Source organism: Odocoileus virginianus, chromosome 2 (genome assembly GCF_023699985.2).
Source record: "Odocoileus virginianus isolate 20LAN1187 ecotype Illinois chromosome 2, Ovbor_1.2, whole genome shotgun sequence".
Lineage (NCBI taxonomy): Eukaryota > Metazoa > Chordata > Mammalia > Artiodactyla > Cervidae > Odocoileus > Odocoileus virginianus.
Genome location: NC_069675.1, coordinates 44,094,310 through 44,115,811, shown reverse-complemented (window position 1 = coordinate 44,115,811; position 21,502 = coordinate 44,094,310). Strand labels below are relative to the sequence as shown.

The window sequence follows — 21,502 nt, the reverse complement described above, 5'->3', positions numbered from 1 at the left end:
GAAGCCTGAGTGGAGATTAAATGTCAAAAGTTGACCACCTGCTATTGTTTGGTTTGGCTATATTCCTTGGGGGATCTTAGTTAGCTGATCAGGGATTGAACTCGTGCCCCTTAAAATGGAAGCACGAAGACCTAACCAGTGGACCACGACTGAATTCCCTGCCACTGTTGCTGTTGCTATTTCTCCTCCAATCTATAATTCGCAACTCAGAGTAATGAATCCTGCTTTGCTGCCTCACTCTGACTAATGCAGCTTAAACGTGTAACTTCAGTACACTGCAGTTGTATGTGAACAGTCTGTCTTTGCAGATTAACTGTTGTGCTTTGCACTGGGACAGTGATGGTTTAATTTTTAACATTGTGAATATAGTGACTTTGTTTCCTAGGAGTCAGGACAAAGAAAATGAGAATGATTAGAATACCAATGCCATGGACTTCCCTGTTGGTCCAGTGTTTAAGACTCCTCTCTTCCATTGCAGCGGAGAAGGCAATGGCATCCCACTCCAGTACTCTTACCTGGAAAATCCCATGGGCAGAGGAGGCTGGTAGGCTACAGTCCATGGGGTCGCTGAGTCGGACATGGCTGAGCAATTTCACTTTCACTTTTCACTTTCATGAATTGGAGAAGGAAATGACAACCCACTCTAGTGTTCTTGCCTGGAGAATCCCAGGGACAGCGGAGCCTGGTAGGCTGCCGTTTATGGGGTCACACAGAGTCGGACATGACTGACGCGACTTAGCAGCAGCAGCTTCCATTGCAGGGGGCTCAATCCCTGATCCAGGAACTAAGATCCCATGTGCTGCACAGCATGGCCAAAAAAAACCACAATGCAGCACGATCCAGACAGCACATAAAATACAGACTAAATGTTTATGTGGGCTTCTGAGGTGGCTCAGTGGTAAAGAATCCACCTACCAATGCAGGAGACACAGGTTTGATCCCTGGTTCGGGAAGATTCTCTCGAGAAGGAAATGACAACCCATTTCAGTATTCTTGCCTGTGAAATTCCATGGACAGAGGAGCCTGGGGGGCTACAGTCCATAGGGTCACAAAGAGTCAGACATGACTAAGCATGATGCACAAATGGAAGGACACATATAACTGAATAGGAAAGTAAGTAATCAAAATAGATCAGACTGTACACTGTACAGAAAAGAATTTGGGATTGCACATGGTGGAAAAGAGTATCTGAAAGCACATGTGGAAACTGAAACTCACAAGTTCAGGATGAGATAGGCAAGTCCTTCTAAATCTAGCAAAAGTGCGTTTGTTTTTCTCCCCAAAAGACACCAAAACTCAGCTGAAAACAGCAGCCACTGAATTGACACAAACAAGCACAATTAGTGCATTGTTCCCTTGGCTGTTCTATGAAACTGAGCAGAATTACATTTCCTCATTCACATACTGCAACTAAAATTTCTTGTGGGCGAACAAAAGGGGAAATGCTAGAGCATAACAGATGTGTTGGATCCTTACAGTGCAAACTGACTCCAGCAGCTCTCCCCAATGATCCCACACTGCACACGGACTCGGCCAAGGCATGACAGCCACAGCAAATGTTCCCCTAGTGATTAGATTTTTGATTTGAAAACTGGAGTTTCAAATCATCTCTTTAATTTCTACCAAGGTTGCCTTGAAATTGCAGAAGACAAAAGACTGCTAATCTTTTATTCAAATACAAACTGGTGGTGGTGGTTTGGTTGCTAAGTCGTGTTCAGCTCTTGTGACCCCACAGACTATAGCTCACTAGGCTCCTCTGTCCATGGGATTCTCCAGGCAAGAATACTGGAGTGGGTTGCCATTTCCTTCTTCAGGGGATCTTCCCGATGCAGGGATCAAACCCGGTTTCCTGCATTGCAGGTGGATTCTTTACCAATTGAGCTACCAAGACGTCATTTATTTGCATATTTGGCAGAAAGTGCAATTATAAATTTTGGCAAATCCCATTCAGTGTATACACTCCTTACCAAAGAAAATGAAAAGATGTTAACTTGTTAAGTGTCCTGGACATATTTTGCTAAAAAGAGATGTGATTTACTTCCCTGTGATATCAAGGCTTTCATAATGCACATTTTTGTCATTTTGCCACTTCCTCAAAATGTTAAGAATTAAATGAGATTTTTTTCCCCTTACTTTTCTATTACATAAAATTCACTTTGCCTCAAAACTCTACTCTCAGCAGGCCCACATCACACTGATTCCTCGCGTCAGGTCAATGTGATGACATCAAGCTAAACATTCTCTCAACAAAAGCTTTGAAAATGGAATCTTGAGGATTCTGTTTTACCAATAAGTGAAAGAACACAAGACACCCTAAAGACTGCAGGCAGTTTACAGAATTATTACTGGAAAAGGAAACAGAAAAAGCAAAACTATTAAATACTGTATCATCAGACAGGAAGAAATATGTCATTGTTATTTTTATTCTGTATAGGTTATACATCTACTTTTAAAAAATATGTAGTTTTGGCTGTGCTGGGTCTTTGCTGCTGCACATGGGGGCTATTCTTCGTTGCTATGCCATGGCTTCTCTTATTTCGGGGCACAGGGGCTTCAGTAGCTGTGGTGCATGGGCTTAGCTGCCCTGTGGCATGTGGGATTTTCCTGAACCAGGGATCAAACTCGTGTCCCCTGCCTTCGCATGAAGATTCTTATCCACTGTGCCAGGAGGCAGGTCCTATATCTACTTCATTCAATTAGTACTATTTTATTTGCCATTTTCTTTTTTAAAGTCTCCCATTTCTATATGCTGAGAACATACAAGCTTCCCTGGATCAGGTTTCCTGTGGCTTGCACTCTGCCAGGTACATACTCTCTGGAGTTGCTCTTTTTCTTCATTTTTCCCATCTGCATTTCCCCCTTTTCCTTGCCAGCACCTCACACTGCTGCATCGCAGTTACCACTTTATCCTCAATGTCGTCTCCTGGGAAGTCAGAGATTTTGCCTTGGGGCTATCCACCCATGCTTGGCAGCCAGCACAGCTCAGAGGTGGTGTCCAGGCCTTGGCCCTTGGGAGGCTCAGGAGCATGGGTTCCCCTTATTGCACAAACTTGTCTATGTTCTTGACACTTTTTTACTGCTTAATGCTTTTTAGAGTGACACCCTTTCCTTCTGACTGGTTGAACGGACACACCTTGCATCCCATAATTTCTGGCCCATCAGAGAAGGCAGAAAGGATGTTATTTGGATCTGACCTTATTTGTATGTCACCACCCCACTGGTAAATATTGTGTTAAAAAGAAATACTATCGTGGGCTTCCCTGGTGGCTCAGTGACAAGGAATCTGCCTGTCAATGCAGGATACATGGCTCAGATCACTGATCCTGGAAGATCCCACGTTGTGGAGCAATTAAGCCTGTGAGCCACAACTATTGAGCCTATGCTCTAGAGCCTGAGAGCCTCATCTACTGAATCCACGTGCTGCAACTACTGAAGTCTGAGTGCTCCAAGACCCATACTCCGCAAGGAGAAGCCTGTTCACCACAACTAGAGAGTATCCGTCCACTCACTGCTACTAGAGAATGCCCACACAGCAACGAAGACCAAGCACAGCCAAAAATAAATAAAGTTAAAAAATATATATTGTGACACTCATAGGCTCCCAGAATCTGCAAATTTTGTCTTATCAGGGGCTTCAGAATAGGGTCAAAAACTTTCAGAACCTTATTTCCAAGCAAGTTAGTGTCCAAAAATGTCCATCAAAAATTAGTAATTCCACCAAAGCAATGGTTCTTGGTTGCATATTGAAATCAATTTTGAAATTGGTATTTAGGGACTTTCCTGGCAGTCCAGTGGTTAAGACCCCAGGCTTTCAATGCTTGGGGTATGGGTTTGATCCCTGGTTGGGGAACTAAGATCCCACATGACTCGAGCCAAAAAAAAAAGAAAAAGAAAAATAATCAATGTCTGGGTCTTTCCCCAGGATATTCTGATTAAACTGGTCTAGGGTATGGCAACAGAACTTTTTTGAAAAGCAGCACATTTTATGGTAAAAGCTAGCTTGCTTTCTTTCAAGATTGTCCATTTCTTTAGAGATCTGGCTTCTATTTGCACACATTCTGCCTGAAAGTTTTTGATGGTATAAATGAGGGATTTATCCTTTGAAGATAAATGCTGACTGAACTATTTATTATCATTCACATAATGAACAATTATCAACTAAGTCAGTATGTTCAGTGACAAGCACAAAATGCTCAGTTCAACCATCAAAGGTGAAAATAATGACCCTTAAAGATGCTGCTTCTTGGTTCATATACTCCTGCCTCATCACCTTCACACTTCTTTGACTGGAATTCTGCCTCCTCAGAATAGTCAGCTCACTCAACCACTTCAGCATCCACACAAATTCCCTCAACATTGCTGCCTGCCCCTCCCCACACTCTTCCCAGTGCTTACCCGCTTCATGCCCACCACTTCTCATTGGCCTCCTGGGTTGACTATAGCTGTTCCTTGTGAACTGAGTCAAGCATTTTGAAGGCATTCTTACTATCTCAATACTCCCACTGACAGTGGCTGTAGTGTGATGTGGTGACGGCCTCAGTAGTGACAGTCAGCAAAGGTGGTCAGGATAATGGTGGCTGCTGATGAGGCAGCCATGACAGACAGGAGCAGTAGCAGCTGTGGCCACAGAAGTGAATGGTCACAAGGTGGAGCCCACTGAAGAGAACTCAGTGGGTGAAGCAGCCAAGACAGCAGCTCTTTGTTGGAGAACTTTCTACAGAGCTCACCCCAACCAAGTGTGTGGAAAGCAGCAAGTGGCAGGAAATTAAAAACCCAACCCTTTGGGACTTTGCTAGTGGCCCAGTGGTTAAGACTACACACTTCACTGCACGGGCCATGGGTTCCATCCCTGGTTGGGTTAACTAAGATCCCGTAGGTCAAACTAAGATAAAAATAAAAACAAAGCCCATCCCCTTAAGCAGCCCTCAGTCAAATAAACGGTGGGGGTCAGTGTACAGACACCCTCACCACTCGAGTGGGAAACCTATTTCCACCGCTTCCCAGATTTCCAAGAGGATGAAGATGTTATGCATGGTGCTAACTTCCTTGCTAATGCACCTCTGATGAGCTGCTTTCCCGTCTGTTTCATTTCCCATACTCCTTCCAGTGCTTTCTGGGATCATCTCCCAAATCCTTGTTCCCGTCTGTTTCATTTCCCATACTCCTTCCAGTGCTTTCTGGGATCATCTCCCAAATCCTTGTTCCAAAGTTTGTTTCTGGGGGAATCCAAGCTAAGATAATGCATCATGAACCCAGGATTATGATTCAAGCACATATGGCACATAACAAAAACAGACCATATGCCAAGCCAACAAGTCTCAACATCTTTCCAAAAGACTGAAATAATATAAAATGTGTTCCCAGCTCAACTGCAATTAGACAAGGTAACTAGAAAAATTTCTATATGTTTAGAAATTTTAAAACATAATTTTAAACATCTAAGTGATCTGAGATCAGTGAAATAGCTATGCTTTGAGGAAATTTAAGTGTGCATATTAGAAAAAGGAAAAGGCTGAAAATCAGTGAGCTAAACATTTAAAGACTTCCCTGGTGGCTCAGATGGTAAAGCATCTGCCTACAATGTGGGAGACCTGGGTTCAATCCCTGGGTCGGGAAGATCTCCTGGAGGAGGAAATAGCAACCCACTCCAGTATTCTTGCCTGGAAAATCCCATGGCCGGAGGAGCCTGGTGGGCTATAAGTCCAAGAGGTCGCAAAGAGTTGGACACGACTGAATGACTTCACTTCACTTCAAACATTTAAGAAGTAGAAAACAAAATTAAATACAAGAAAAGAAGGATTTAATAATAAAGAAGAGATTTAAATTAAAAACAAATATAGAAAGAGGGCACCAACAAAGCCAAGAGTAGATTCTGTGGAAAGATTAATAATAAATTCCTGTCAGGACTGACCAAGGTAAAAAGGAGGAAGGCACAAATAACCAACATCAGAAATGAGAAAGGGGACATCCCTGGTAGTCCAGGGGTTAAGACTCTGCCTTCCAGTGCAGGGTATGTGGGTTCAACCCACACTTACTGGGTTCCAGCTAAGATCCCACATTCCTCCTGGCTAAACAGAAGCAATACTGTAACAAATAAAGACTTTAAAAATGATCCACATAAAAAAAAAAAAAAAGTCTTGCCCAGAGTCCAGGTGGGAACTAAGATCCCACAAGCCTGGCAGTGCAGTCAAAAAAAAAAAAAAAAAAAACAAAAAGAAAAAAAAACAAAAACGGAAATGAAAAAGGGGCCTTTTGTTACAGATTTGATTAGACCTTAAAAAGATGAGGATATTAAAAACAAATTAATAGCAATTAAAAAATTCAGATCATGTGAAAAATTCCTAGAAAATATATTTTACCCAAACAGACACAGGAATAGAAACTGTGAAGTTTTTGTGGGCAAATATAGGCAAAAATTCTTTGCAGGCAAATGCCATCAAGAGGCAGTCTTCCCTCTCCCTACACCTTTAACCTGGGTTGGCCTCATGACTTACTTTGACCAACAGAATGTGGTAAAGGCGGGAACTTTTTTTTTTTTTGCTCTCTTGGACCCCTGAGTAAAAGTAAAATGTTAGTTGCTTAGTTGTTTCCGATCTTTCCAACCCAGTGGATTGTAGCCCACCAGACTCCTCCATCCATGGGACTTTCCAGGAAAGAATACTGGAGTGGGGTGCCAACTCCTTCTCCAGGAACCCTGAGACCCAACTATAAGGAAGCCTGTTATAAGAGAGGCCCCTTAAAGATATTCTAAAAGTCTCCACTTCCATGTTGTTTGTTCTTACCACTTCTTTTAGTCACTTGGAGAGAACCCCACAGCAGCTTACTCAAATAGAGGGCCAGGCTGAAAACATACACAGAAATCTGAGGGCTCAACACACAGCCCAGGGAAATTGAAGCTGAGAACAGAAAGCCACCGAGATCCACACCACCCTTTCAGGAACCACAGGAAGGGAGAACAATCCACTCTCCACTACCTGAGTTTTCTTGTCTGGGTCTCACGTCGTCAACCTTGGCTGCACAGGACTTCCACTCTGGCTCCTAATCCAACTAACAATACCCTTTGTTTCAGGAATCAAATCCCCTGGAGAGACTCCCCGCTCATTTTTCCAAGCCAAAGTGCAAGCTTTAAGATCTGTTCAGCACTGTGACATGAGTCCCCTCAAAAGAGGAATAACTTATCTAAATAGTGAAGATGGATGCAGGCTCTGGACTCGCTCTCTCCTGCACACCTGCCCATCTACCCTCTGCCCTTCAGGACTTGCCTCTGCAGGAAGATGGATCAACCAACTATGCCTGTGGAGCCTGTGATCCTGAAAACAAACACAGAGAAGCTGCAGTAGCCACAGCAGGCACCTACCCATCCCCTGAGCACACTCTCCTGTGTGCTGAAGGCTGCTCACTTCATTCCCTGCTGCCCTCTGCTCAGGGTTCTGCTGGTGGGAGGGCACCTGACCACATACCAGGCAGTCAATGCCTGTGAAAACATCCCACAATGTCAGATGGGAAGCTGGTGTACATACACCCCAATTTCCTTGCCACTGGGAAGGGGAAACTGAGGGATGTTCTTTGCTATCTCCCAGAAGTCCCAGGTGGGACAGAGCCTCATGAATAACTGGCTTGATGACGCACCTTTTATCGGCTGCCTTCCTGTCTACTACCCACTGGTGTTTCTGGAATCACGCCCCCCAGACACTACCTGCATTCACATTCTCTCTGTTAGACCCTTTGTCGTCGTTGCTTTAATCGCTCAATCATGTCTTGACTCTTTTGAGACCCCACGAACTGTAGCCTACCAGGTTCCTCTGACCATGGGATTTTCCAGGCAAGGATACTGGAGTGGGTTGCCATTTCCTTCTCCAAGGAATCTTCCTGACCCAGGGATTGAACCAGTGTCTCCTACATTGGCAGGAGGATTCTTTACCACTGAGCCAAGGAAGCCAGGGTTAGACCCTGGAAGGATGGAAACCATGACAGAAAAGAAGCCCAGGGTGGCAAACCCTAAGCCACATCCTTCAATGCAGATGTTTTCAATACAAAAGCAAGTATTTTCACCTACACTGCCTCATGTCCATGTCAATCACCCAGCTGGTTCTGAACTCAGGAGGCAAGGAGGTATGTTATTTACTGCCCCCAAAGCTTCAAGGAAACACTCAGTGAAGACTTGGTAAATGCTAGAGTTAAAAGGAGAGAGAGCTCTGCTCCATATCTGTGCAGCAGGAACCAGGAAACGGATGTTGGTAGAGTTGAGGACAGAAGAGGGGTTGTCTTAACCCTGGTGAACAGTTGGTGTGGCTTGGCTGGTGCCCCAGGACCCCTTTGGTACACTAGGTTAAGGTGGGGAAACGGGACCCCCTCAGGTGCTGAAGGCAGGGCTCAAGCCTGGTATACAGTCTTTATACAGTCTTTATTGTGAATCTTGATGTCCAGGGAAGCCAGGCCCACATCCAGGGCCCTCAGGACTCCACCTGGCCATTCTTCAGGGGCGGGGACATCCTGTGGCCAACCACTCATGTCCAGTTTTCCTACAATCCGAAGGGTCCTCAGGAGGCAGGAAGTGGGTGTGCCTGAGGAAAAAAAGACATCAGCATCTACCAGCACCTCTTGTGTGCCTGGCTGGCCCTGGGACCATGCTGGGGAGACTGTAGATACAGCAAAGGCTGCCCTGGCAGAGCTCAGACTGGAGGGAAACGGTGTCAGGCGATGACCTCAGCTGTCTGTCACGTGAACACCTCGGGAGCAGGGAACTGTCACTGGGGGCAGAAACGCAGCGTTCTGTTGGGTTTACAGAGGACCTGCTGTGTACATACAGGATTGTGACAGGTTCCAGGGACCCAGCAGTGGAGGCACACACACATCTCTGACTCCAGGGAGGGACAGATAACAAGCGAACAGAAATTTGTCAGCTGATAAATCCCATGAAGAAAACTACGGACTTCCCCAGTGGTTCAGTGGTTAATCGTCTGCACTTGCAGCTTCCACTGCACGGGGTACGGGTTTGATCCCGAGTCAGGGAACTAAGATTCCACATGCCTCTCAGACAAAAAAAAAACAACAGAAAACGGAAAGAAAAGACAAGCTAACACAAGATGTCTTTATACCACGTTGTACTAAATGAGCCTGTGCGTTTGCTGTTTTGGAGACCAGAGGATACAGGAGGTCTGAATCTCAATGCCCCCAATCAAAGAGGAAAAGCTACAACTGGGATGTTAAAACAGGGAAGGAGAGGACACTGAGGAGGGGCTGGGTGTGGGGTAATTACTTTGAGTGCACTGGAGAACCTCCTGGCTTTAAAGGAGCAGATGTGACCCAATTTCTGTTTTTCAAAGCTCCTCTGGATATCGCTTATGTGTGGAATCTGAAAAATGGTACAAATGAACTTATTTACAGAACAGAAATAGACTCACAGATGTAGAAAACAAACTTATGGTTACCAAGAGGAAAAGGGAAGGGGGGGATAAATTGAAATAAAACACATTGTGTGTGTATATATACACACACACACACACAAAAAATCAGTGATAGTCGCTCAGTTGGTCCAACTCTTTGCAACCCCATAGACTGGCTCCTCTGTCCATGGAATTCTCCAGCCAAGGCTATTGGAGTGGGTTGCCATTCCCTCCTCCAGGGGATCTTTTCGACCAGGGATTGAACCTCTGTCTGTGTCTCCTGCATTGCAGGCAGATTCTTTACTGTCTGAGCCACCAGGGAAGCCCATATATATATATATGAATGAAACAGATAAGCTACTGCATAGCACAAAGAACTCTGCTCAATACTCTATGACCTATATGAGAAAAGAACCTAAAAAAGCGTGGATATATGTTTATGTGTAACAGATTCACTTTGTTGTACAGCAAAAACTAACACAACACTGTAAGCCAATTATATATCAATGATAATTAAAAAAACAAATAAATAAAAAGCTCGTTTGGCTTCAAGGGGAGAGCAGACTTGAGGAGCAGGGCAGGGATGACCACAGGAAGATGAGGGAGAGGCTTGGTTGCTCACTCAGGGAGGGAGGGAGGGAGGAACTGGCCCTGAGATGGGAAGATGAGGTCTTTGGTCAGATGCCCATTAACTTGAAAGAAACGTCACCAACATATGATTAATAACCTAATATAAATAGTATGTAGTCCTTACTGAATATTTTTTGGAAAGAAGTCTGTCTCACAGATGACTCAATTAGGATTTGAACTCATCTCTGCCTTATGAAAAAAACCCACTGACTACAGGATCTGGTAGAAGGGCAGCTCCCCAGTCTTTAGCAAAGAACTCCTCTGAAACTGGCAATAGGAGGGGAGCAGTTACAAGGGGTAAAATATAAGCCATTGTGGAAGGAGCTCAGGGATCCTGGGAGGATAAGAGATAGGCCACAAGGGGAGGTTTCCTGAGGGAGGGAACATCTAAGCTGGAAATGGAATGAGTCAGATGGAGTAGGAAAGGGCAGTCCAGGCAGAAACAGTGAGATAGAAGCCTGGAAACAGGTGAGTTTAATGGGCATTTGAATAACTGCAGGTTCACTGGGGTGGGAACACAGGGCTTGAGGGGATTGTGGGGAGAGGGATGGTCAGAGGCCACATTCTGCAGGGCCCTGGAGGCTGTGCCAGAATGGGGGAGGAGGGGTAGACTAGACCTGGTCAACATAAGAGCCATGAAAAAGTTTCTTTTTTTCACTTTATTATTGAAGTATAATTGCTTTACAATGTTGTGTTAGTTTCTGCTATACAACAAAGTGAATTAGCTATATATACACCTATACGCCCTCCTTCTTGAGCCTCCTTCCCACTCCCCCATGAGAAGATTTCTTAGTAAAGTGGTACATTATCAGATTTCCTCTGGAATCACCCTGGGACCATCACAGAGAATGGATTGAAAGAGCTAAGACAGAGCATGGAAGCCCAAGAGAAGGCTTCTCTTCTGGGTTCAAGAAGAGAAGATGGTGCCCCAAGAACTGAGAGAGGGGGACAAAGGAAGGGGGATTGAGAGGGAACTGGTGAAAGATCTGACTTTTACCTTCAGAGCTTGCAGTCCAGTGGAGGAGACAGTAAACAACTAAACCACCATTTCTCAACTTTTCTTTTTTAAGATTACTGCTCCCCCCTCACCCAAGGAGTCTTTTTTGAACATTTAAAAAAAAAAAAGCACCCATCCATGACATTTTAATACCATAGATATATTGTGCATCTGCTTATGTACTGTATACATTAAAACCAGTTATTATTTTTTTGCCCCATCCCTGCAGAGCTGAGAGGCAGTGAGGAGGAGAGGGGGCATGGGTAATGGAGGAGGCAGATGGGGTCAGCCTGGAAAAGAACACAGAAAACCAGCAGAAAGCTGGGATTCTGTTCTCAATGTGGATGGGAAGCTGCTGAAGAACTTCAGACAAAGATGTAATGTGATTAGTTTTCAGTTCCTAAATGTTCTCTCTGGCCACTACATGGAGACAAGGTAAGAGGGGGGCTTCCCTGTGGTTCAGTGGTTGAGAAACCCCCTTGCAATGCGAGCAACACCAGTTCGATCCCTGATCCAGGAAGATCCCACATGCTGTGGAGCAACAAAGCCTGTGGGCCACAACTACTGAGCTTGTGCTCTAGAGCCTAGGAGCCACAACTACTGAGCCCATGCGCTGCAACTACTGAAGCCCGAACATCTAGAGCCTGTGCTCTGCAACAAGGCAACAAGAGAAGCAACCACCACAGCCAAAACCTTAAAAAAAAGAAAGAAAATCTTTAGAAAGGTAAGAGGGGATTCAGGGAGACCAGGGAGAAGGCTGGGGCAGGTCTCCTGGTGGTGGAGGTGGCTGGACTAAAGCAGGGGCTATGGAAGGGGTGAGAGAGGACTGTGTTCTGATGTCCTGGGGTCAGGATGCATGGTGAAGCTCTGTGTGGGGCTGAGGGTGACTCCCTGGTCTTTACTCTGAGCAACCAGAAGGATGACAGGGTGGGATGAACCTTTGAGCCCCAGCTTACCTCCAAGGTGGAGGGTCTGTGTGTTGGCTGCACCTGCTCCGCACACTGCAGGAATCGGCGCACGTGCTCCGCACAGTTGCCCACGGCGGCTTCATTCTGTCGAAGACATTCCTCAAAGGCCTTGAAAGGTTCCAAACAGGCCTGGCGGATCTGACGGATGATTGGGCTGCGGGATGCAGGGCATTTCAAGCCAGGGAGACTTCCACGCCACTGCCCACCCCCATTGTCCCGTACTTGCCCACACTCACTGGGCGGACGTGCACTGGGCAATGCTCATCTTAAGGTGGTGACAGTCTCGCTGCCATGACTCCGGCTTGGCTGCCACACACTGGCCATACTGCTCCAGCTCCCGGCCGCAGTAGCGAGCAGTGATCTCCAGGGCTGCCTGCCTGTGGGATATAATACACTAGGAAAATTCCAGGCAGAAGGCAAGAAAGGGAGTACTCAGGGGCAGGCACTTGGCCCATTCTGTTCACGGCTGTACCCACTGGAAAAAACACTGGGGGCTGTACCCCCAGTGTTCAGTACATAGTGAGTGTTCAAAAATCATTTGTTGAATAAATGAAAGTGTATGTGTGTACCATCCCATTTTAGATACTGTAGAAGACAAGCTATTAATGTCTCTTGTACCAATGCATCCAATGAAAACATTAAGACACAACAGAATAACTGAAAAAACTGCCTATAGTTTACTGTTCAAGTATTCATATTTGTACACTGCTTTTAGCTATTACCATTAGGAAAGAAAAAGCAAGATCATTTCTAAACCTAAGCTAAAATTTAAAATTCTGTTCTTAAAGAATTTCTGAAAAGAAATGACACTACATATTCTTACTGTCACATCAAAAAGATGGTTCTGCTTGTTTGTGACCTTTCCTAAGTTAATAAACAATAAACAAGAAACAGTTTTTTTAAAAAGGGAGGTAGTTCTGATCAGAGTCAGGAGTGGGACTGGGGTCTTGGGTAAATCTGAAAATTTGAAGATTCCTGGAAAAGGGCCAAGAAGTAGAGAATTAAGCATGAGCCTTGGGGATTGTGGGGCAGGCTGGAAGCTTCTGGGGAAATAGTGAAGGCCCTGGAAAAAAAAGTTGGATTATCTAAGGCAGGTTTTAAGGGTCCTGGAAGAAGGGTCTTGGGAGTCCCAGCAACCCCCAGTTTAGGCCTGGGAATCATGCAGAGAAGTCTTAGGGCCTTAGGACTAACACCTAGAGTTCTCTGAGAGAACCTGGGAGCACTACATGAGTTTGAAGGCCCTAAAAGTGAGGTTTAGAGGTCCAAGGAGGTGACTTCTTGGGTCCTGGGGAAGGGTCTCTTGACCAGAGGGTCTTAGAGATGAGGCATGAAGACAGGGGTACTGAAAGTGAGACTTGAAGCCCTGGGGCAGATTTTGCGGTCCTGGGGGAGGTCTCAGGGTCCTAGGGGCATGACCTGGAGACCGAGGCTCTGGGGTAAATCTGGAGGGTTCTACAATTGAGCTTTTCCTACTTTCAGGAACACGGTCTGGAAATCCAGAGTGAGATCAGAGGTATCTAGAAACAAGTCTGTGGGCCTTATAGGTGAAGTCTGAAGTACTGGACAGATTTCAAAGGTTCAACAGGTACGGTCAGATAATGCAGGGGGAGGAATATGGAGCTCTAAGGACAGGTTTATTAAAAGTCCTAGAGCTCCTGAGACAGTCCGGAGTGGTAGGGTTACAAGGTGAGTGACCATACCTGGGGTTTCAGAGGCAAAGTTTGGGGTGTTAAGAGAATGGACCCGAAAGAGGAGTGGAATTTAAACGCTCAGAGGGCTCTATGATCACGCAGAGAACTAGGGCCTGTGAAGGACTGAGCTGAACCCTGAGGCTCGAATCTTCAGGGAACAGGGAAGTCAGTCCTTCCGGGTAAAGAAGAGGTGAACGGGGGTAGGTACGGAGTAGGCGCTCCAGTTACTCACATCCTGAGGCCGATGCTGGAGGAGGATCAGTGAGGGAGAATAGTCCCGCCTTTTCCTATATCAAGTTGTCATGGCGGCGCCCAGCCCAGTCTCCTTGACTTCTAGATTCGGTCGGTCGCAAAGTAGACAGGAAGGTCCCTTCCCATTAGGCCCAATCAGTCATGGCGGCGCCCTGCGTAGCGACTTCCGCCTCCGGCCGGCTGGGGTACTAGACGCCCTTCTGTTTCCGGCTTGCCCTGGCTACGTGAGGAATTCCCCGGAAGTAGTTGGAGGTATCGCGGTACCTCCGCCATACTGGGAGTGCCGTGCAGGTTTGCGGGACGCCGGGACTTCGCCGCCGCCGATCGCTCTCTAAGCCTTCCGATTGGAGCAGGTGGCGAGCGGCTTCCGCTGCTGCGACCCCTCAACATGCTGCTGTTCGCTGCTTGGTTGGGCTCTGTGGCTGCCGGCTGCTGAGCGCTAGGACGCGGAAGCTGTCCCCTGAGGCCGCGCTGCACCTTCTGTCTACGCATGCGGACATCCGCTACTACGGAGACTGGTCCTGCGCATGGTCGAGTGGGCGGGAAGGGCGAAGTCACCCCAAGAGCTGTACTAGGAGATCTGGAAGTCTCCTTTACTCAAGCTGGGTTACCCAGGCCTTGACCACTACCCAGGGCATTTACACGTGAATCTAAAGACGGACGTGCGTTTTCATCTCGGTTCTCTGCCGTCATGGGGGAGTTAGTCACTTCTCTGTAATTCTTCATGTTATGACTACTCCGCCTCCTCGGTTGTGTCTTCAGGTGTGGAGGCTCTGTGTGCGTAATCCCTTGGTTAGACAATTGAGTATCAGTCCTGCTGTCTCCTACACAGAGGTGTTGCCAGCCAAAACGAATGTAAAAATGTAGTTAATCATAATGTCTAAAAGAAATAATAGTCGTTTGTGAGCAAGTGACAATTGCTTGGGCTTCCCTGGTGGTTCAGCGGTTAAGAATTCACCTGCAATGTAGGAGACCCAGGTTTGATCCCTGGGTCAGGAAGATCCCCGGGAGGAGGGCACAGCAACCCACTCCAGTATTCTTGCCTGCAGAATCTCATGGACAGAGGAGCCTGGCCGGCCACAGCCCACGGGTCGCAAAGAGTCGGACACACTGAGCAACTGAGTGAGGCACACGTTTAGCGTGCCTGACAATTGCTCGGAGTCTCAGAATGTTCCCCAGCTGAAACACCACAGTTCAGATGGGACTGGAACCTGTGGACTGGGATTTTAACCCACTGTCTTTTAAACTCACCTGGTCTCAGGACTTAATGAAGCTAAAGTTCCTTATGTCTCTTCACAGAAACAATTCATTGAGAGACAAAGTGTTAAATAGTTATTTCCAGAGATGCACACTCTATAAGCAGAATGCGGCCCCTCTCAAGGGGAGAGCAGCCCTGAAATATGGGGTGGTTAATTTGGGGGGGATGGGTAATTTCTTAGGCTAAGGAGTAGGAGGATATTCCAACTATTTGGGGGAAGGGGTTGGGGATTAGGCCATCGCCCACTTTTTGCCCTCTTGTGGTCTCCCTTAAAACTGTCATGGGGCTTCCCAGGTGGCGCTAGTGGTAAAGAATCTGCCTGCAATACAGGAAACGCAGGTTCCATCCCTGGGTTGGGAAGATACCCTGGAGGAGGACATGGCAACCCACTGCAGTATTCTTTCCTGGAGAAGCCCATGGACAGAGGAGCCTGGTGGGCTGCAGTCCATGGGGTCACAGATGGAGAGACACAACCGAAGCGACTGAGCACAGAACTGTCATGGTGCCAGTGGGGTGTCATTTGCATGTGCTAATGTATTTACGGTGAGTGTATCATGGGGCTCAAAGTCTACTGGACGTTGAATTCCTCCCTCTTGGGGCTAATTGGTTCTAACCGGTTTTTGTTATACCGACAACACTATGCTGTTCTTTTAATTTTTGGCCTTGACACACAGCTTGCAGCATCTTCGTTCCCCAACCGACCAGGGACAGAACATCTTGGGCCCTTGGCAGTGAAAGCACCCAAGTCCTAACCGCTGGACCACCAGGAAATTCCCAGGGAATGGGTTTTAAAGACAGGGTGAGGGATGGGGTTGTGGGCTGTGTGATCAGTTCTGGATATTTTTCTAATTGGTTAGTGGTGAGGTAGCCAGGAGTCAGCATCATCAGCCTTCTGGTTCCAACCAGTCTGGGTTCCATTTGCCTCAACCTGGTGTGGGTTTTGGTATCTGCGAAACAGCTCGAAGGATATGGCTCAGAATATTAACTATAGCCACGAGGAGGAACTAAAGGTCCTTGGCTTTGTTTAATGGCTAAGCAATTTTGTCTTGTTTGACTATTACCCTTTCTGCTTTTTCTCACTTCTCTGATTAAATTTACTCTTTGGAAATTGGGGAAGACATACAAGGCTAAAGTTTTACTACAGACAAGAAGCAGGTAGAGGACATGGGGAGGGAGGTCTGTTCTGAGAAGGCCCCATGGCATCCTGCTTGGTTGCAAGTGTGTGAGACTGTAAAATTGGGATGATGACAATGACATTTTTCACATAATACATGGTGCATGTGAGCAGTTTGGCACGAAGCCTGAAAGAGAGGAAGGGAACAGCATCAGCATCTCTTTTCTTTGGCTTCAGATGTAGACTAAAGTCTCAGATTTCTCCCCTCCTGGGAGAATGAAATCTTAAGCTGTTCCATGGCCTATCCCTGAGTCTTATCCCAAAGTCTAGGTAATAGCTTCCTCCCAGGAACGGGTTCAAATGGCTGGGCTTCTAAGTGATGGAGACCTCAGCAGGAGAACTGCACCCCCCCCCCCCCCCGGCCCCCTTGGGAGCATGACATTCACGCCTCCAAACTTCTAGTTGCCTTTGTGGCTCAAGAGTATAACTGACTTCCTCTCTAGATATCGAATGTAAGGGAGACCCAAGTGATCATGGGGTTTGGAGTGAAGCAGAGCTGGGTTTGAACTTGAACTCTTGGAGAATGCTTCTCTTTGGGTTTCAGTTTCCTCATAACATGTTTCAGGATACCTTTGAAACTAGGAACTGAGATGACATACACCAAGCACCTGATATGGAGCACTTGGTATTCTCTCTCTATCCTCGTCAGAGTTTGTTTCTTTAGTTGCTAAGTTGTGTCTGACTGTGGGACTGCATGGACTGTGGCATGACAGGCTGCTCTGTCCTTCATTATCTCCCGGACTTTGCTCAGATTCATGTTCATTGAGTCAGTGCTGCTGTCAAATCATCCCATCCTCTGTTGCCCCCTTCTCCTTTTTCCTTCCATCCTTGCCAGCATCAGGGTCTTTCCCAGTGAGTCTGCTCTTCACGTCAGGTAACTAAAGTATTGGAGCTTCAGCTTCCGAATCAGTCCCTGCAATGAATATTCAGGGTTGATTTCCTTTAGAAATGACTAGTTTGATCTCCTTGCTGTCCGAGGGTCTCTCAAGAGTTTTCTTCAGCCCCACAGTTAAAAAGCATCAAATATACAGGGTGACAATATATAGCTTTGACGTACTCTTCCCAATTTTGTACCAGTGGTTCTGTGTCCAGTTCTAACTGTTCAGCCTGGTTTAGTCACTAAGTTGTGTCCAACTCTTGTGACCTCATGGACTGTAGTCCACCAGGCTCCTTGGTCATGGAATTTCCCAGGCAAGAATACTGGAATGGGTTGTCATTTCCTTCTCCAGGGGATTTTCCTGACCCAGGGATTGAACCATCAGGGAAGCATAGAGCTCCTGAAATCCTTGGAATTTCCTAAGAAATGAGAGGTATCTTTTGTTATGTTAATGAGGACCACACCTAAGGATGGGGATTGGTTGCTAGGAGAAACAAGTGTGATTAGATGATTGGAACTTTCAGTCTCACCCTCCTGACTTCTGGGGAGAGGGAAGGGCCTAGAGGTTAAATCAGTTACATATGACTGGTGGCTTAATTACTCATGCCTGTGTAATGCTGCTGCTGCTGCTAAGTCGCTTCAGTCATGTCCGATTCTGTGCGACCCCATAGATGGCAGCTCACCAGGCTCCTCTGTCCATGGGATTTTCCAGGCAAAAGTGCTGGAGTGTGTTGCCATTGCCTTCTCCGGCCTGTGTAATGAATCCTCCAGTAAAAACCCAAAAGGAAGAGATTTGGAGAACTTGCAGGTTGATAAACACCTAAAAAGATTTGAGGAGGTGGCCTGGTGGAGAGCTTGGAAGCTCCATGCCTTTTCCCCATACCTTGCCTTATGCCTCTCTTCCATCTGGCTGTTTCCAAGTGACATACTCAGTTATATCTTGGTCCAACAGCAAGTAAAATGTTTTCTGAGTTCTGTGAGCCTCTCTAGCAAATTAATCGAACACACAGAGGGTTCTGTTGAAAACTCTCATCTTCTTTAGCCAATTGGCCAGAGGCACAGGTTAGTACAGCCTGGGCTCAGGGTTGCCCCCTGAAGTTTACCTGCTTTTGGGGGGGCAAAGGAAGGCAGCCTTGGAGGACCAAGCCCTTAACCTGTGGAATCCGATGCTATCTCCCTGTAGACAGGGAAACCCGGTCCCACCTGGTTAACAGAACCTGGTGACTAACAAGATTCTTGAGCTTATCTTACAGCAGAAAAGGAAACAGCTTGCTAAAAAAAAAAAAAAAGTTAATGTGTTCAGTGCACAGTGAGGCTAAATAAACTGAAACCTGGAAGTTTGGAGCAGCGAAAGGTTTATTGCAGGGCCAAGCAAAGAGAACGGGTAGCTTGTACTCAGAAACCCCAAACCCTCCAAAGATTTTTTTTTGGGGGGGGGGTTGTTTATAGACAATATAGGGTGAAGGCTGCAGGATGTGTGACTTTCACGTCAGAGGGCTGGAAACTCCACCCTCAGATCCTGCTGATGCCTCCACCTTTGAGCAGGCATCTCATGAAGAAGCATGTAACTTGGATATCCTGTGCAGAACACCAGTTACTTCATCTTTTTCCCACCTCTGACCAGCCACCCATCCCAGTGCCTAAGGCCACCCTGCTTCTTTATCCCATAAATATCCCAAGCCCCTTGCCTTTGGGGAGGCGGATCAGAGACTTGTTCTGCCATCTCCTCACTTGGCTGCTCTGTGAATAACTCTTTATTCACAACAAACTCTCTTTGTTGCAGACCCCTGGTTTGGTAACAGTAGGGTCAGAATTCAGTTGAATTGTAGGCCACCCAGCTGGTATCTGAAAAATTGGGTTGGTGGTAGAGACCTCCACCCACTGGAATTGTTGCAGAACTTTAGAGGACCTCCCGGAGAGGGTACACTGAACAAAGACCTGAGACGGGGAGAGAGGGAGCCCTGGGGACAAGTGTCCCAGGAGAGAAAACAGCAAATGCAAAGGCCCTCATCTGAGGCTGGAATATGCAGGATCCATTCAAGGAGCACGAGGACAGGGCAGTTTAGCTGGAATACAGGGAGCCACAAGGTGAATGATGAGGGAGGTCAAGGCACTACCAGGAGGCTGGATGCATGTGGCCTTGGGGACAGTTACCAGGACTCTGGCTTTTATACTGAGTGAGGTGGTGTTTGGGGCTCCGGATTCTGTGTTTTCAGTAAGCTTCCCAAGGCAAATCTACCTGTAATAGTGTTTGAGGATTCAATGAGAAGACAGAGGCAGAAAGGAAGCCCCTTCTTTAGGACAATTTATCCAGAAGGGAGGTCCTAGTATTGCTGCCCTCTGCTGAGGAATGTCCTAGAAGCAGAAACAGTCAAAACTGACACACAAAAACTACTCGCCCTTGAGGTGGCACTAGTAAAGAACCTGCTTGCCAATGTAGGGAACATGAGAGACTCGGGTTTGATCCCTGGGTCGGGAAGATCCCCTGGAGGAGGAAATAGCAACCCACTCCAGTATTCTTGCCTGGAGAATCTCATGGACAGAGGAGCCTGGCAGGTTACAGCCCTTAGGGTCGCAGAGAGTCAGACATGACTGAAGGGACTGAGTATACTCACTTGAATTAATGTGGGTTAAAAAGTACCTACTTAAAAATGCACACCCCTCTGGGCAGGGTTAATGATTACTTTCTTCTTGATAGTTTAGCTGAGAATAGCACTAAGAATTGGGAAGGTTGAGAAGGGAGGAGGAATCAGCTGTTTGATTTTATGTGAGATTTGCACATTTCAGCGAGAAGGGAGGAGGGTATGGTGAAAAGAAAGGCAAAGGGGAGCAGGTCATCTGGAAGGGTATTGTCCAGGTGACTGGCCAGGGAAAGAGTGGCCTCCACTGGGCCCCTTCACCCCCTCTTCACTGATCCCAGTGTTAAACATACTGTCCCAAGGGAGGCATCTAAATTTCACTTAGAGCCCATACTATCCAACAGTGTGCTCTGCCTGGCGCCGAGCTTGGTCCTTAGACTTCTGAGGCTATTGAACAGTCAACCACAAACTGAGGAGACAGATACATATCCTCTCACAGTTTAAGCCCGATGTTCAGAATCAGGGTGCTGGCAGGTTGATTCTTTCGGGAGACTGGGAAAATCTTCAGGCCTGTTTCCAGCTTCTGGTGGTTGCCAACAGTCCTTGGCCTTTGTCTACTAGTAGATGCTCATTCAGCCTTCACTAAAATCAACCTCCTTTGTCTCTGTGTTCTCTCCTCTTGTAAAGATACAAGTCCCAAGCTCAGTCCTTGGCCTTTGTCTACTAGTAGATGCTCATTCAGCCTTCACTAAAATCAACCTCCTTTGTCTCTGTGTTCTCTCCTCTTGTAAAGATACAAGTCCCAAGCTCTAGGGGCCATGTTTGCTCACATCCTTTGCCACAGGCTGCACTCTGTATAACTGTCAGTAATTAACACTTGAAATTCAAAGGCACTCTAGGACTGACTGGTGTGAGTGGAAGAGCAGACTGTAGTCTGCTGGCTGGTTTCTTAGGCACACCTGCCTCCACCACATTTTAAATGTCAGCGCAGTGGTTTCCCCTCTAATCCTACACTGCTTCTCCCACACCACATGGCTGGGCTGGGGGTGCCAGACAGGTCCCAGAAGTGTGCTCATCCCATTGCTGCTGTTGTCATTGTAACATTTTCCCAGTGGGAGCAGCCCTTACCATGGAGAGAATCCCTCCAGTCACTGAAACGTGTTTTTATAATACATCATGCAGTACCAGTTACAACCACTAGGTGTGTGGCAGGTCCTTGTTTCAAGGGCACAGTTGGGTGAACAAAGTTGACAGGATTGTTACAGCAACACTATAACCTGAAGATGTGCCAAGAGTGGCAAGGGATAGGGATTTCACTGGTGGCCCAGTGGCTAAAACTAGGATCCCAATGCAGGGGGCAGGGATCCCATCCCAGGTCTGGGGAACTGAGATCCACATGCTGCGCAGCTGGATAAAAAGAGTGATGCAGGACCCCTAACAAATCTGGGTGAGGGTGAGAAGTCTAAGGCTGTGTAAAGTAATTAGCCTCCAACTAATAAAAATAAAGGGGAAAAAAAAAGAGAAGTCTAAGGCTGGATGTCCTCCACTTGCCCAGACAGGTGGGGCCGCGGTGCTGCCCTGTGATACACAAGACAGATGGAATCAAAAGTGGCTTCTCATTAGGAACTTAGGTGAAAGTATTTTGACTGCCTGAGGAACTGAAGGCTGAACCTATCCCATGGATTTGTCT

At 46.8% G+C, this 21,502-nt stretch overlaps 1 protein-coding gene across 2 annotated transcripts in view; it reads right to left on the bottom strand.

Annotated features, from left to right (window-relative positions):
* SLC20A1 (solute carrier family 20 member 1) overlaps window positions 1-14,123 on the bottom strand; it is an 84,377-nt gene extending 70,254 nt beyond the window's left edge. The window contains exons 1-4 of one of the 2 annotated variants that reach the window (XM_020886027.2): window positions 13,905-14,123; window positions 12,218-12,358; window positions 11,970-12,135; window positions 8,386-8,564 (exon numbers count right to left, since the gene is read on the bottom strand). In XM_020886027.2, the coding sequence (XP_020741686.1) occupies window positions 8,541-8,564; window positions 11,970-12,135; window positions 12,218-12,358; window positions 13,905-13,906 (333 nt within the window). In that variant the 5' untranslated portion in view covers window positions 13,907-14,123 and the 3' untranslated portion in view covers window positions 8,386-8,540. Of the gene's footprint in view, window positions 1-8,385; window positions 8,565-11,969; window positions 12,136-12,217; window positions 12,359-13,904 lie in introns of those variants that run through there. The other variant, XM_070479133.1, reaches the window with a different exon arrangement.
* Window positions 14,124-21,502: the final 7,379 nt, after the last annotated feature.